This window comes from Lissotriton helveticus, chromosome 5_1 (genome assembly GCF_964261635.1).
Source record: "Lissotriton helveticus chromosome 5_1, aLisHel1.1, whole genome shotgun sequence".
Lineage (NCBI taxonomy): Eukaryota > Metazoa > Chordata > Amphibia > Caudata > Salamandridae > Lissotriton > Lissotriton helveticus.
In genome coordinates this window covers 1,644,822,766-1,644,839,741 of record NC_136065.1, presented here as the reverse complement: position 1 = coordinate 1,644,839,741, position 16,976 = coordinate 1,644,822,766, and the positions used below count along the sequence as shown (strand labels likewise).

General features: G+C 46.2%; 1 protein-coding gene across 5 annotated transcripts in view; it reads right to left on the bottom strand.

Annotated features, from left to right (window-relative positions):
* ABHD4 (abhydrolase domain containing 4, N-acyl phospholipase B) overlaps positions 1 to 16,668 on the bottom strand; it is a 73,026-nt gene extending 56,358 nt beyond the window's left edge. Inside the window, exons 1-2 of one of the 5 annotated variants that reach the window (XM_078644858.1) lie at positions 16,303 to 16,668; positions 15,763 to 15,840 (exon numbers count right to left, since the gene is read on the bottom strand). In XM_078644858.1, the coding sequence (XP_078500984.1) occupies positions 15,763 to 15,840; positions 16,303 to 16,364 (140 nt within the window). In that variant the 5' untranslated portion in view covers positions 16,365 to 16,668. Of the gene's footprint in view, positions 1 to 14,890; positions 14,947 to 15,088; positions 15,124 to 15,256; positions 15,296 to 15,762; positions 15,841 to 16,302 lie in introns of those variants that run through there. The other 4 variants (XM_078644860.1, XM_078644863.1, XM_078644862.1 and 1 more) reach the window with 4 other exon arrangements.
* Between the last annotated feature and the right edge of the window lie 308 nt (positions 16,669 to 16,976).

Sequence of the window (16,976 nt, the reverse complement as noted above, 5' to 3'; positions counted from 1 at the left end):
TTTAGGTTAAAAAAATATATCACAGCCAGGAATTAGTGGTTCATTTGCCAGTACATTCTTGACTCAAACTTGCAAATACTCACATTACTAAATGGAAAGTTAATTGGTCTTCGGATGGCAAACAGATAAATTCATGGCACACATTAATAATATAAGAGCTCATTTGTTAAAGCCACAGAGTGAAAGTGGCCCATTTAATGAAGGATGAAGCCAGATTGCTTGCTCAGGTTTGGGACTTATGTGGAGTGAAAATCTACCTCTCTCAAGAATATTAGGGGTTGGCGGAATTGGCAGAGCTTCATTCAACGGAATTACATTAACATACCAAAAATCCCAAAACGTTGTCAGAAGGTTGTTTAGCAATTAATCCCGGAGGACAAGTTACCGAATCTGCACTCTAGATTTCAGCAGGAGAGATGGATGGCCAGGAGTCCGGGTCGGGCCCTTTGGCACGCATTAAGGTGCTAAAGCACAAAATAACACGTGTGAGGGGGGCTACGAGGGTGTGGAGGTAGGGCTTAATGAACCGGATTACATGGAGGGTGCAGGTCTGCCCAGTAGCAAATAGATGGTGATCTGCATTTATACTCAATTTAAGTCACACTAACCGCAATTACCAGCCCCAAATTCACCTCCTGACTTGGGAGAAATGTATACAGAGCTTTATCTCCAGTTCCGACGCCGAATGTGCATGTACTTTGTTTACAAGCTGGTCGTTTACATTTGAGGGTACAGTACTTTCACACACTGTGCTTCCAAGTCACCCTTTCAACTGTGTGGAATCATCCATTCAACCCTCTACTCATCACAAGCCTGGTCCTCCATACGCAGGGTGCCCTGGATCTGCACTTACTCTATCTCCTGCTTGTACTGGTTCGAGCCCTGCTTTGACCAGAGTCCACCAGAACACCTAGGGTACATCAGTGGCTAGCACTGCAGCAGGACACCGCTAATTTACGTCACCTCGGCCACCGTCATCAGTCAGCCAGCCACCTTCTTGTCATTTGGGCAGGGGGTAGTATGCCTTGTCGGACTCCATGAGCATCACCTCCATGCTTGGGTACCTCAGGCTGCCAGTCTGCCATGTGCACAGTCAGCAAGAGGGATCGCGGATCACCATGGCCACCACGTAGACAGTGACAGCAGGCCCATTGGCTGCAGCTGTTGAACTGAACCAATGAGAGGAAAGTAGCAGCGAATGGACAGAGATTGCAAAGGACTGAGTATGAATAGCTAATCTCAGATGCAACCACTGATGTCCCTCGCATCAGAGTCTCTACACTTAATGAAATTCTGTGATGGGTCTTCGAGCACTTCATGTGTGGATTAGGAGGGGAGCTAAGAAAGGTAAACCACTTACATTTACTAGCAAAACTGCCTTTGAGGAGCAGATTTAATTACACCTGTAGAACTAATTAATAATTCTGCGTTACATAAATAACGTGAAATTATTAAATTATTCCAACTCTGCCGGTGGAATTAAATATTTCACCCACCCTTACTCAACACAACCTCAGTCGAGTGTCTTTGTATATTGTGTGGATCAGGGCACAAGTCGTAAACAAAGAAGTGGGGGGACGCTGTCACCGGAAGGGACGTCACAACAGGAAGTGACGTCACGAACGGTGCCGAGCTCCTCGTCCCAGAGAGGCCAAAGAGTGAAGTCCAGCTGTTTGGCAGGGGGGACGTCGTCTCCCCGGTAAAATAAGTGGGGGGACGCCGTCCACCCGCGTGGTACCCCGACTCGAGCCCTTGTGTGGATGTGGTTACACATTGAGGGGTGGGAATTTCAGAGTCACATTTTGTTTCACTTCAACTTATTTAAATAGCCAAAACTGCTTTGTGAGTGCCATTTTTGCTCCATCCTTTGACAATGTCAGGTGGAACTCTACAAGCCTCTAAATCTCTTCACTATACTCTACAAGGTCAAATTGCTTGAAAGGGTACCTTTATGGTTACTCAGTTACTCTTAGTTCATATGTTCTCTCGGGTGTGTGTTTAGTCAGAATGTGCATGTTAGACCGGATAGCCTTGGTGTAGTCTTCCCCCCTCAACTTTTTGCCTTCCTACTCCACTGTTCGGACCTCGTTTTTTGCTGGTATTAGGACTCTTCACACTTACCATTGCTAATCAGTGGCTAAAGGCTTATGCTCTCTCCCCTAAACATGGTAACATTGGTTCATCCCCAATTACAAGTCCATGGTAAAGTGGCAATACATATACCCAAGGGCCTGTAAATTAAATTCTACTCCACTCATTGTGAAACTCACTTAACTAATCCTTTAAGCATGCATCAATCCTGCCACTTCAGAGCTTGACCACCTGACAAAATATAACTTTTGCCAGGCACAAACTCCTCCCTTTATGTATATACAAGTTACTGCTAAGATACCCCCTGGACTACCAAGAGGGCATAGTGCACTATATTTAAAAGGCAGGAAGTGTAATTTAAAGTTTTACATGTCCTGGTAGTGAAATCTCGAACATTCGGCCTTCACTACTGAAATGCCTATTTCTCCCATACGGTAACATCGGGATTACCTTATTACAATGTAGAGATTAAATTTACAAATGGAAAAATAAAACTGAATTAAAGGTTGGTATCTCTGGAACCCTAATTTAAAATCCTAACATATGGTGAAGTCAGATTTTAAAATTACAATTCTGAAAATGCCACTTTCAGAAAGTTGGCATTTTCTGGCTTTAGCCATTTCTTGCGTATAGCTTGTTTCGAACTATTTTTAGGTCCTACTCGCCCTTTCTGGCAAGTAGGAAGACAAACTGACACTTGACCTCTGCCTCTGAAAGCAGAGCAAATGTGACAAGATAGCAAGATTTCAAGGCATCTTTATTGCTCACAAAGTGAAGGAGCAATAAAAATGCTTTAAATATTGTTAGCTTGGCACATTTGCTCAGCTTTCAGAGTCAGAGGTCAAGTGCATTTCAGTTAGGTCGAGTAGATGTTTCATGTTACTAGACAAGCAGGTCTAATGCAATTTTTATGATTTCGAGAGCCCAGTCTAATCACGACTGGGTGTAGTTGCATCTGTGCTTTGCGTATTCCTCCTAGACATCCACACACAATGGGAACTTATGTGCGTCTCAAAGGGCCATCTCTAGCAGGTTCGGAGGGAGGAGCTGGGCAGTCTCACTCACACATGAATAGACGGTGTCCTGTCATCACACACAGGGCTGCAACCACAATCTCCTGTAGTGAGTCTGGAGCCAGGGCAGGAAAGGAGGACAACTGGCCATTTCAATGGCATGTCTTTGAATTCTCCCCCACTTCAAAGGCACAACTGGGTATAAGTTCTGGACCTCAGACACCACCACCTCAGTATACTTACGGACCTGTGGATACTCTGCCACAAAGAAGAACTTCTGTGCTGCAGAAGGTACCACTGGACTCCTGCTTTGCTTGCTGATCTACTGCAATCTTTCCTGGGTGATAAGGACTGGACCTGCATCTCAACCCAAGTACCCAGATTGCCTATAATGGCTCTCTGGCTGGCCTCCTGATATGAAGCCTCGGTGACATAACAGGCTTACAACCCCTGCACCTGAACTCTGCCATCTGTGAGTATACCCTACCAAGTGGTGTCACCCTGGTCCTGGACCCCTGCAAGTGGTCCCTAAGGTACCTCCCAGCGGATCCAATGCACCTTCCCTGCTGAGCGTCACATGCTCAAGCAGAACCAATGCACCTTCTCGGCTGAGCGGTCCATCCCCGAGCATAACAGATGCATCGTCACTCTTGCGTGGATTGGACCTGTTGCAAAAGACTTGCTACATCTTGGGAATGATGAATCTCCTTCAGATCCACCAGTGTGTGCTGCCTTTTCCAGCGCAAGCTCCTCTCATCCCTCATCAAAGGTGGCCTTGATGCTGAAACTCCACACTGCAGTTTCACCACTCATCGGAACAGAAACATCTTATCTGCTGCGCCTCACTTACTTGACAACGGACTTTGCATTGCAAGCCCCGCTGAAACGTCGACACAACAGGGCCTGGCACCATCTCGGAACCAACGCATCGCCTGCACGACATTGTCGGTGCAGATCCATGCAATGCTCTACAACCAGGACGTGAGGTACTCGGTTCAGTTGGATTAACTGGATCTCTGAAGCCAACCCATGCTCCATCGTGGTCGGCCTGCACTTGTGACGATGTACCGGTCCAGCTTGACCAGATATCCACGATAGCTCTTTGTCCTTTTTGGGGCTATTTTTCACTATAAATTTTAAAAAGGTAGGGGCCCCATGTATGTCACTTTTTCGGTTGTAGAAGGCCAGATTTTACAAAAAAAGGCATTTTCAAGTGTATAAAACCCTATTTTGCAATTCGGTAGCCTATTACTGAATCGCAAACTAGGTTAGTGATTCCATATTAGGAAAGGTGTTAAGGGCGTTCCTTCCTGATAGCGACTCGCAGTGCTATGTACGAATGTTTTGCGACCGAAATGCAGTCGGAAAACATTCACTTTTTAACACCAATTTCAATTTGGTGCAAACACATTCGTAAACAGGAAGGTGTTCCCAAGGGACCACTTCAATTTTGTGAATGCAAGCAAAAATGATTTTTTTAGGAGCAGGCAGTGGTCCCATTGACCACTTCCTACTCTTAAGAAAATTAAAAGATGTTTTTTTTTTTTTTTTAAAGCATCCAGTTTTTCATAAAGGACAACGGGCTGCGTTTCTTTTTGTAAACATTGCTTTATTTAAAAGCAAATGCAGACATGGTTGTCTGCTGCCCCCAGCATGTCACCATCCCTGTGTTTTTTAGCAAATTCCAACGGGTCGCAAATTGTGACTTACCTCATGGACAATTAGATAGCTCATTTGCGAACCACTGGGAATCACAAATAGAATTAAACACACTGTTGTACACAGCGGTTTGCAATTTCCAAATATTGAATCAAAACAATTTGCTATTTGGAAATCAATCTACTTTCATTGGCCCAATATCTCCAGTTCTACTATTTGTATTTTTGTCATTTTGGTCTGGTTTAATTTATTTAAAAAAATCAAGAGTTATTTTTCTAACTTGGAGTGGGATCTTTTGTTTGGTGTTTTCACAGTTTGAATGTTACACAAATACTTTGCACACAGCCTTTAAGTTAAGCCTTACTGCTCTATGCCAAGCTACCAGGGGGGTGCGCATAACGTTAATTTAGGATTTGCCTAACTGTTACCCTGACTAGGATTGTGGTTGCTGCATGACGAGGGTTCATACCCCAGACAACCAGTATCCAATTTCTGATGGTGCACAGCCTGTATTGCACACTACTAAAATCAACCGTGTAGAATTCCCCTCCTCCTCCCCCATTTCACTATGCAAATTAATCATTTTGCTTATATAAAAGTCTGTAGCAGTCATTCCTTTCAGATTTTTTTATGGTTGAGAGATTTCTTCAAACTTCACCGTCGCCAGTAGCATAGGTATTGAATGGACAGCAACAGCAGCTCAAAGATGATTCTGAAAGCTGGAAAGAGGCAGGAATCCGCAGGCAGATCAGAGAAAATGGCATAACTGCTGAGAAATCTTTTGCTTGTGTCACCTAGCAGTGGCTATCCAATCTTATAGAATAACATGCCAAGATATGTGTTGCTCAGCAAGGGAAGCTCGAGAATCACTTGGGACCTTGAGTGATTGTAGTAACAGTTGTCCCTAAAAGGTACAGTATCAAAAAAATAATAATGACCAAGAGGCAATTTAATAATAATAATAATAATAATAATAAAGGGGTTTATAAAGCGCCTGGTGACGCCATCCCGGCGTATCCCCGCGCTGTGGAGCGAGAGTCAAGACAAGAGGGCAGAGACAACCATCCCTAGAGGGCAAACAAATGTGTTTTTAAAAGTTTCCGGAACATATTTTCCGTATTGGCTAGTCTGATCACAGCTGGAAGGCTGTTCCAATGGGTGGCTGCCAACACCCGAAAAGAGCGGCCTCCCATCCTGGCCCTTCTTACACGAGGAACTGTAAGGAGACCCATGCCCACAGAGCGAAGTGCTCTTTGGGGCAGATAGGGGATAGCCAAGTCCTTCAAATACTCTGGCGCTTTTGCAGAAGTTATCCTATAACAGAAGAGGAGGGCTTTAAAGATGATTCTTTTCTTTATAGGAAGCCAGTGAAGGGCAGCCAAAGTAGGCTTGGATGCTGTTCTTTTGGGGAGTCTGAGGACCAAACGGGCCGCCGTATTTTGCAGCACCTGCAGTCTTCTCAGGTTCTTCTCCGTAGTTCCTAATAGCAGCACATTCGCGTAGTCAACACGAGACGTGACCAACGCTTGGGTCATAGTGCGTCTGGCCTCAAGTGGCAGTAGGTCCAGAGTGCGGTTTAGGGTCTTCATAACCCCAAAGCATTTCCCCACCAGTTTGTCAACATGACTCTTAAAGGAGAGTTTAGGGTCAACCCAAACCCCCAAGTTCTTAGCCTCACTGCAAGGGATGGGCAGAGAGCCAAGGCAGGGCGGCCACCATTCCTGAGTCCAGCTTGCCCCATCTCCCCCTATCACTAACACCTCCGTTTTAGCCCCATTGAGCTTCAGGCAGTGTTGATTCATCCAGCCAGCAAGCTCCTGCATGCAGGTTTTAAAATTGGCCGCTGCTAACTTGGGTGATTGTGACAGGGAGATGAGCAGCTGCGTGTCATCGGCATAAGATACTAGATCTATGCCGTATGACTGAACTACAGCTGCCAATGGAGCCATATACAGGTTGAACAATGAAACAAAGATACAATAAGAAGTAGGACTACTGTAGGAAAATGCCACTTTTGCCATGGTCTGCCCCACCCTAAGTCATGGGCACTAAATAGTGCAGCAAGTACTTTAACAGCGTATGGGACAAATCACCACACTGTCATTGCAGGCTGTGAGACATGGTGTAGTCAAAAGTGAAGACTAGACATGGCACACCTCCTGTGTGCCAAGCCTGCAGACAACACAAGCCATATATGTTAACTTAATCCTACAGCAGGCCATACAGTCCTAAGGCAGGGAGCATTATATTACATGTGAGGACATAGCTGCAAGAGCAGACATGCCCCTGGGGTGTCCAAGTAGATTTTTGGACATTGCCAGTGAACTGGTCAGATTCGTCCCATTACCACGTGGGAAGACGCCAGGACCAACAGGAGCAGCACAGCACCAACACCCAGGGTGCCGGACCCCTTGCAGCAACCTACGCCTGTTTGAGTCCAGTCAGGACTCAAACAACACAGAGCAGCCGCCGAAGGACATCAGCACCGCAGGGAGCAACTTCCAGAGTGGCCCACCTGTCCTGATTTTTTCCCCTTGAACCGGTGAGACCGACAACAGCAAGGCCCTGTGACATACCAGGGAAGTAGACTAAACCACTCTGCACCCGAGCGCTTCAGCTCGGGTTCTTAATAACAGACAGTGCTGCCTTGCTCCCAGGACCCTTGTGAACTGAGCCCCTCATTGGGAGATCCTGGACTTGTCCCCAAGTGCCCCTCTGCAACCTGTTTTAGGTCCCTCCCCTTCTCTTCTACTGTGTAGCACGTAAGGCTATTAAGCCGATGAGCACCTCTGCCCTTGGACGCCCCAGAGCAGATTAAGGCTAACTGTTGGTGGTGCTTTGGACTTCACCCCCCGGTACCACCTTAGGCCCTGAAAGGGATCCCCAGAAACCTACTGCAAGTACCTGTATACCATACACGTCTTTCTTCCAAAGGAAAGCATTGCACATAAAACCGCATTTAAGTGAACATTTACTTACCTGTGAAATTCGATATTTTAAGAAGTTTATTATGAAGTTCTTGGTAACAAAATTCATATAAAACTATGAGTTATTGTTCTAAATTGTTCTCGGATTTTTCGTTCGAGCTTCTGTCTCATTTATCGCCTCTGTGAGTACAACAAATGTTTAGCACTACCCTCTGATAAGTCTAAACTGCTCACGCACGCTAACTCAAAAGAGCATTTAGTGTCATAATTTTTGCCTCTGTAAACCAGTAAGAGTCACCTGGGCTCCTCATAGTGCACCACGTTTAGGTGCACTCTAGAGAGAGCCAGCCCCCTACAGCGATGCAGTTGGTCGCAGTGAAAAATGTGCTTGGTACTCTCTTATGCGTGACGACGCACATGTGCGATGAAAGTGATGAAGTGTGTACTGTATTGTCAAGACTATCATGACCTGTTAAGCTATGGCATACAATAGTTGGCGTCCACAATATGGTCAACAACATTTTGAAACAGATCAGGGCAATTTATCAGCAGGCCAGTGAGCAGAAAATGAAAATCAATAGCTCAGACGGTAACCACTCTTACAAAGTGCAACCGAAAACACCGAGCTAAATTGGCAGCTGGCGGCAAGACCCCGATAGGACTGACTCCGTTGCAGGTGAAGCGTACCAGGCCTGTGAGAATATGCAGATCCGCCATTAGTGCGTGTTTCACATTCGGGGCAAATGAACACAGGGAGAAGAAGAACTAAAGAGGACTGGAGAGTGTGGCAGCCATATTGAATGGATGACAAATAGCTGAAAAGTAATGTATGTGAGGCAGTCAACAGTGCAGGGCTTAACCGCATGCACGCTAGCGGTTTCCCCGCTGCCCGCTGCGATTTTTAAAAACCCGCGTTACGTGACGAGCTCAACTCGTCATCTGCGTAGGGCAGGTTACGCCCATGACGAGCTAAAAATACCAGCCAGAGGGCTAAGACAAAAAAAAAAAATCATCAAATAGACTGAACTCCTCCAGTATAAAAACTCTTCATTTTTGGGACAATAGCACTCTTCTTTGCCCACTGTCATTTTATTTTTAATCGGCCTTTTATATTTAGATGTCTTTTTTTAATGCCCATTTTGATGCATTTATTCACCCGTTTATATTGTAATGCATTTGTTTTACACGTTACACACATTAATACGAAGACTGTGTATGTGTTCTTTACATCTTTTTGCAATTCTGTTTTTCTCTCAGATGACATTTCTAAGTGGTCCATATTGGTCCGCACCCGGTCACTTTCATCCCTCTCACGCTCTTGATTTCCCTCTTGCAGGTGGAACACTCCTCCTGTGACCACCCAACCATCGTGCCTTGTTCCTCCCTATACCAGCGATTGTACTGCCAACTTCGGTCTATAGGTGAGCTTTGCATCTGTCATTGCCAGTTATAATGCTGTAAATGGTGTTTGGCACGAAGTGCATTGCTTAAATCCAATGCTAAAAGAAGAGAACAGTCAGCTTTAAAAAGAGAAACAATTGAGAGAGAAAATATATGTTCATGGCCACACAGTAGGAATCACTGAGCATGAGAAGCAAGCGCTGGGGTACTTGAATAGTTGCAACAGGGAAACAATTATGGGCGAGTGCTGTAGCACTGGTGCAGGAAAGGGGTCTCCCGTGTGCATAAGCATAACACAAACAATGCATTGTCAAAGGAGTAAGCTCCAATAGAAACACCTCTGTGCCTTTGTGTTCTAGGTCATTTCCCAGAACAAGGTAGAAATGCACTTTGTTACTTGATGTGTAACTAATTACTCTAGCACTTAACACAAACTGCAGAATCTAGTCACTTGGAAGTATAGGTCCTGACAGTTGCCATTTGATCCTTTCTGGACAGGTATAGGCGAGAAACAGGTTGACCTCTTTCTACAACTTTCTACAACTAATGACTCACGTTGCTCCTTAGTACCATTGTATCCCAAATTGAGCACCATTGTTTTTAATTAGGGTAGTGAGCTTTATTATTAAAATATTCTTATATTGAGCATCATTTCACCTATTCTAATCCACTTACGGTCACCACACTACACCTACACACACACACACCTACATACACACCTACACCCACACACACACCATATGGCAAAGAAAAAATCTCCGGCAAAGAGCCCTCTAGTGGGTGCCCATCAGGGATTGCAGAGCCGGCCCAATGAGGAGCATGCCGAAACGATGAAGCATGAGCTTACTTCTTTGACCCGAACACTACATATTGTCTCTCCCCCCTTTTTCCTAGAGAAACTGTACACCCCAATTTTTTAGATTACTATTGCGTTGAGCAAGTGTGCTGGAGCTTTTCGTGCTCCTGGGTCCTCTTTTTTGAAGAGTAATTTGCATGTAGTCACACAGCATAAAAAAACAGGCTGGCTTAAGGAGGAATAACAAATTCAGTTTAGTGGTGCAAAAGAGGTGTGGAAGCCTGCTAAAGCCCCAGACTACCTTTCTGACAAGGTTTCTATTAAGTGAACAAAATAACTTTACGTTCTAACTCATATCACAAAGTACATTGTGTAAAACAATTATGAACCCTTTTTGTGAGGAAAGTCTCTGAAAGATGGTAGTTCGGGCTCTAGACTGGGGCGGAGGGGACTTCCTGCCTACATGAGGAATGGACAGACGGAGTGGCTCGGTGAGTATGATTTTTATCATATATTTTAAATAGTGGGGAGGCATTAGAGAGTTCTGGGGTGAAGTTTTCAGGGCTGAGTTCTGGGGTGAGGGCTTAGGGTGGGGTGCTTTTAGGGCTCAGAATATGGGAGGAGTCGGGTTGAGTTCTGGGGTAAAGGATTTAGGGCTTATGACAGGGGAGGTGAGGGCCTATTTCAAGTCTGAGGGGCAGGTTTTGGGGGTGAGTAGGCTTAGTATTTAAGAATGGGGCTCGCTTTTAGGATTCAGGGCGGGGAGCTAGGGCAGAACTTTAACCACGCATATGCCTTTACCAAATATGCCATTATAACTAAATTTGTTGTTCAGACATGTGTGGTTGGGGATTGCAACATACAACTCCCCTCAAGTAATATCACACATTGCTCAAGAAAAAAACCAAACTATGGTTATGATGCGTATGTTGTTTTTGAGAGTTTCAAAGAAAGGAGAAGACCCAATCATCACAATCTCTTGCCCGTACAGCTCGAAAACACACCACTGTCCACCCACTCCTCACAAAAGCCTCAGAAGACCCAAAGATGCTATCCAACTATAAACTTATCTCCCTGCTACCGTACTCGGCAAAAGTCATGGAAAAGATGATAAACAAAAGGCTACCCACCAACCTCAATGATAACCATCTCCTCACCAACATGAATTCGGATTCAGGCCCCACCACAGTATAGACTTACCACATCGACCCTGCAGATGATCATGCGCAGAGGTGACACCGCGGCCCTCGTCCTACCAGACATTTCCATTACCTTCGACACTGTCTCCCAACCCATTCTTATCCAACAACTGCATTCAAGAACCTGCCGTTTCCTGGATTTACTCCATCCTGACAAGTCACTCTAAAATCATCCTTCTTCACCTCGGTTTCAGTCAACCTCATTTGTGGAGTTCCACAAGAATCCTTACTGGATTTACTCCATCCTGACAAGTCACTCTAAAATCATCCTTCTTCACCTCGGTTTCAGTCAACCTCATTTGTGGAGTTCCACAAGAATCCTTACTCAGCCAGACTCTACTCAATGCCTCTATGACTCCACCTGCCAGCAACATTTGCACCCACAGAATCAACATCATATCGACACCCAGTCATACTTTCCCTCTCTGACAAGACACCAAACCCCAAGACAAATTTCTCCGCCTGCATGACCAAAGTTCCCAAATGGAAGAAGACCAACTAGCTCAAGCTCAACACAAGACAAAAGAAATAATTTTCATTAAAGGCACCTCGCTCTTGGACCCACGCCTGGTGGATTGCCAAATTCAGATCCACACCCCTGCCAGCAGCCCATGCAAAGATCCTCAGAATAATAATGGACCACCAACTTACCATGATCGGCCAGGTAAGTGTAATCACTGTCTCCTGCTTCCACACACTGAAGATTTTCAAATGGCCCCCCTCCCACTCTGTCCTTACATCACCGCACACCTCAATGAGCTCTAATGGATTCCAATACACAAACAAGCACTCTCCTACTCCTCACACACACATAAAAAGCCTTACACAATCTTGGCCAGACACCTACTTGCACACCTCCACCACATACGCAGAACCATAGCTGGCAGTCGTGCCTTCTACTACTGTGCCTCCAGAAGCCTGAAATGCTCTGCACATCAGAAACTGGTCCACAGTTCTTGAAATCGGCGAGTAACTGAAGACCTGCCTCCTCACCTAGCCTGACCCTGAATTGGACCATACAGCATATTTGTGGATATATTCAGCACCAGGGTACCCTTCTTGGCGAATTTTGATACGTAAGAAGCCTGCATTCCTGGTCCTAAATTACAATTAGCATTCTTTGCTGAGGTTATTAGTTTACACATAAAGAAGGCACGCATAATATGACATGTGTATCCTTAATAAAAAACAAAAAAGTAAGTTAATTGGGCAGGATCACATAATGTGTTGGTAAAGTGCCAACAACGCGAATATATCCCTGATCTTACGTGCTAAAGCTGTCACAGCATACAACGAAGGTATATCTTTATTAACTACACCCTTGAATAATACGCTATCCGTAGACCCTATTCACCCGACTTGCTCTGTGTCCAGGCCCGGTTCTAGAGGGTGGGCCGGGTGGGCCAGGCCCACCCAAACATGAGCCTGGCCCACCCAAAGAGGAGCCTTGGCCCTCAGCAGTGAGGGCTGGAAGGCAGGCGCGCAGCGCTCAGGTCGTGTGTGTCAGCCCGGCCGAGGCAGCTTTCCGGGCGCGCACACACAGACAGATTTAGAGATTATGGCAGCCGCACCCCGAGTACTTCACAGGTCTTTAAAGACCATTAACATGTTAACAAGGCTTTGATTACTTTTTTCACCCCTTCATCTCGGCACAGTGAAAGGTGACAAATCCTTTCTTTGACACTGGTAACCTTTGGTAACCTTTGCCTATTGCCCTGCTGCGTTGATATTTCTTTTTCTATGCAGCTCAGGCGAAAATAAGTTTGTTTATTCTTAGTCACCTTTCCTGACCCCTGCAGTGGCTTATCACATCAGGCTGTGACACAAAGTTTGACTAATGGAGCAGGTAAGAGAATGTGTTACTACATTTTTTTCTTTTTGAAATCTGCACAGGCCCAGCAGGACACATACTTCGTGTGAGCTTTATTTAAACAGTTTTCATCTTTATCATGGCCGATGCAGGACAGCAATAAGACGATACAAAATGCCCAGATAACGCTGGTGATTAATGATCCTTCTGGAGAGCAATCATTTGTTTGTTAGTAGTTTTTAAATGCAGATGAACTGTATTGTATCTGGATAGCTCAGTGGGTTACTGCCTTTGTCGCAGAGATCCTTGTGTTACTTGAAGTTCAGAGGTTACAATCGTATCATAGGACAGTGACCTATGAACTGTCATCTAAGAGCGGTCTACAAACATGAATGGTATAGTTAGAACTTAGCTTTTTTTGTTTTGTGATATAGTTAGAACTTCCCCAGTCTTTCATTATTCTAATGTTGCTAAAATGAGTATGTTTGGACAGATATACATTTTTATCAGTAAAGCTGACCCCCATGGAATCGTCTTTAAATCCTAAGGTTGTGTTTCCCCATACCAAACCCTTTTAAAATATACTGCCCACCAGTATGGATGACATGTGATTCATACACCTTGTAATCCTCATTGGCTTATGTGACATTCCCTATAGACTCATTTACATACTTGTACGATTCATTGTCTCTGTATAATGTGTGTGTGATGTAAAGTACTGACACACACTACACTGACATGAGTAGCGCTATACAACAAATGAAATGCATATGAGAGAAGGGCTACGTAAAGAGGAGGGGCACTGTTGGAGGGTGGCAGTGAAGGAATCCGAGGAGAAGGTAGTGGGAGGGGCTAAGGAGCGATGAGGGGCACTGGTGGAGGGTGGCATGAGGGAGCCTGAGGAGGAGGTCATGAGGGGGGCTGCAGACAGATATGGGGCACTGATGGAAGGGTGGTAGTGAGAGAATCCGAGGAAGAGGTCATGGGGTGGAGGGGGAGCTAGGGAGGGATGAGGGCACTGGTGTAGGGTGGTAGTGAGGGAGTTAGACGAGAAGGTCTTGAGTGGGAGGGGCTACAGAGAGATAAGGGGTACTGGTCTCCAAGGAGGAGGTCATGAGGGGGAGGGGCTATGGGGATATGAGGGGCACTTGTGGCGTGAGGCAGTGAGGAAATCTGAGGAGGGGGTCAATAGGGGGGGTCATGGAGGGATGAGGGGCACTGTTGGAAGGTGGTAGTAAAGGTATTTACGGAGAAAGGTTATTGGTGTGGCACCAAAAAAGACTTTCCCATCAGTGATAAAGCCGGCCCTGTCATGGCCTTTCTGTTTTTGTTTATTTAATTAGCAGTCGGGTCATAAGGGCTACTGTGGAACATACTTTAAAGTGCGTGCTAATTACATTTACTGCTATATTCAATGTTTTAAGTTGGAAGGTGATTTTTCTAATGTTTTTACCGGGCAAAATGAAAGTGGAGCCCGATGGTGCCTGATATGGGACTGGGGCCCAAGGTCAGCTGTGACATAACGTGCACTGGAGAGGAGTAGTGGATATTCAAGCCTGTAAGGGAGTGTGTTGCAGAGTCTGGGGTCAGGTGGAGGTAGTAATGAAGAGGGATTCTCCCTGAAGGCTCGCACAGAGGGAGCCCGGGAAGTGTCATTTGCCTGATACCCCCACCTCAGAATCCGCCTCTTCCCATCAAAGGAACATTACAAGGAAAAAGCACTTTTTGAGAGTAATAAAATTTAGAAAGAGATTTGGAAAAGAGTGCGTTTTACTGGGCCTTGCAAGAGTAAGAAGAGATAAATGAGGGCCCTGAAGCAGGCCTGCCCAGAAATATATGCGACAAATTGAGTCCTAGTGGCCCACCCAAATGCACCCTTGGCCCACCCAAATAAAAATTCCTGGAGCCGGGCCTGTCTGTGTCCCTCCTTTCCCATTCGTTCTAAACGCGCCGCTTTGCTTAGATAAGACTCATAGATAAATAAATACACGCACGCACGAAACAGATAGCAGCAAGCGTGAGGCTGAGCGGCCATGTCTCGGGCGCTATATTCGTCCCTTCTCTCCCCAGCAGGGCGCCAGCCTCCTGGAGCAGGAGGAACGGGGCTTGCGTCACTCGAAAAACGCTGAATCACTGTGACACGGGCCTGGCATAGCACAAAAAATAACAGGAACGGGGCAGACCGGACTTACGTGCTGACGCCCGGCCGTTCAGCCGACCCGCTTCACGTGTGCGTCACCAACAGGTCAAAAGACCCGCCCAGACTCCTTCGACACACTCACTACAGTCTCGTCCGACACTGTTACTAACACGTCCCAGCCTCTTCTGTAACACTACTACAGTCCGCAGTTTCCACCTACCTTCGACTACACTACTGACAACCATATTTCACCGACCATCCTACAACACTACTAGATAGCTGCCGTTCAACATCTGTGGAGGGGGCGTGGCATACAGCCAGCAATGGTTTCACAGGCAACCACACGAATTATATTGGCACCTGTAGTTTCGTGTTGGTATAAACTGTGCCGTTGTTTGAAAAAACTAAACTGGTCAAAAATAACAAATGTTACGGGAAATATTTTAATGTTAGTTGTACGCTACACAGCTCCATTACCTCAATCATATAACATTAAAGGGCCCCACCCACGAGTTTTCTACGTCACTATGACGCAACCACACGGATTTCTTACCATACTATTGCATGCACAGTACAAGGTTTCGCTAGCTCCTAATACGTCATCACAGGTATACATTGTTAATCTATGCCCACTGCTGCGGACAATAATGTTCCCACCCCAGGCTATTACAGCACAGAGCAGAATTGGAAGAACACAAAAAGCAGGGTGTTTTTGACTCAGCCTACCAGATTAGACAGACAAGGCTCGCCAGCAAAGCCAGGGGGATCCAATGGGAGCCTTCAGCAGCGACCAGGAAGGGCAGCCAGGAGAGACAAACAGGTGGGGTTACACTGTAGCTTTCAGTCATATCCCCCGAGCCCTGCCCTCCCTGTCACATGGGCAAACAGGAACATCGCCCTCCCAGCAAGTCCCCGAAAGAAGCAGTACCCAGCTCTACAAATAAACAATAATAAATAGAACATGACATCCGTGCTGTATAGCAAGGAGCTGGGGTTGTGGAATGGAACTGACGCAAACAGGAAGTGAGATGCACAGACTATATATATATTATACTACCGTTATACATGGGTATATATTGAATCCCGCGTCCAAAGTCTCCCATTTAGATAAATCCCATTTGATAAATCAGCTCCGCAATCATGGCCCTCTGATGGAACGAACATCCCATCTAAATACCCCCCCCCCCCCTTCCGCCCCCACCCCAACGAATCAGAAATAGAATATTGTTCAAACAGGAGGGGGCGAGGTAAAGGGATGTAACTTACTGCTCCTCGTCTAGCGGCATGTCCTCAGCCATGGTCCCCACCTGGTCCCTTGGCATCCCCATTCTCGGGGGGTGGCAGGCAAGCAGGTGACTGGCTGCTCGGAAGAGCAGCAGGTAGCACAGAAAGGGACGAAGCAAGGGCGGAGCGCGAAAGGTGGCGTACGCACTACAGACAGTACCCCAGGAGAGCAGCAGGCGACAGAGCAGTAGGCTCAGTAGCAGCAGGTGGCCCTGTGACAGGACACGGAGACCAGCATCAAGATGAGAACAAGCACAGTTGAAGCCAGAAGCACCATCAAGAGCAGCTCGGAGGTGGAGTCATTGAGCACAGGCATTGTGATTGGTAGGACGGGCGGCCGGGGGCAGAGATGGAATGCCGCCACTTCGGGCCAGTGGGCGGGGACAGAAAGCAACTCGCCTCATTCAACCTAGGGCGTCAGAACATGAAGCTGGAAAGGGGCGGGGTTAATTTGTCACGTCACAAAGGGAGCAGAAACGGGGTGGTACAACAAGTCATTGACGCTAACCGAAGAGGCGTGGTGATATCATATCCAGCAGAAGGGGCCTGTCTTTTAGAAGTGGGTGTGGTCTTCAGCGGAAAACTTATGCAACCTGTTTTTTTCTAGCTGATGAAAAATATGTTCAGTTTTTGCTAGATAACTATAGATAGCTAAC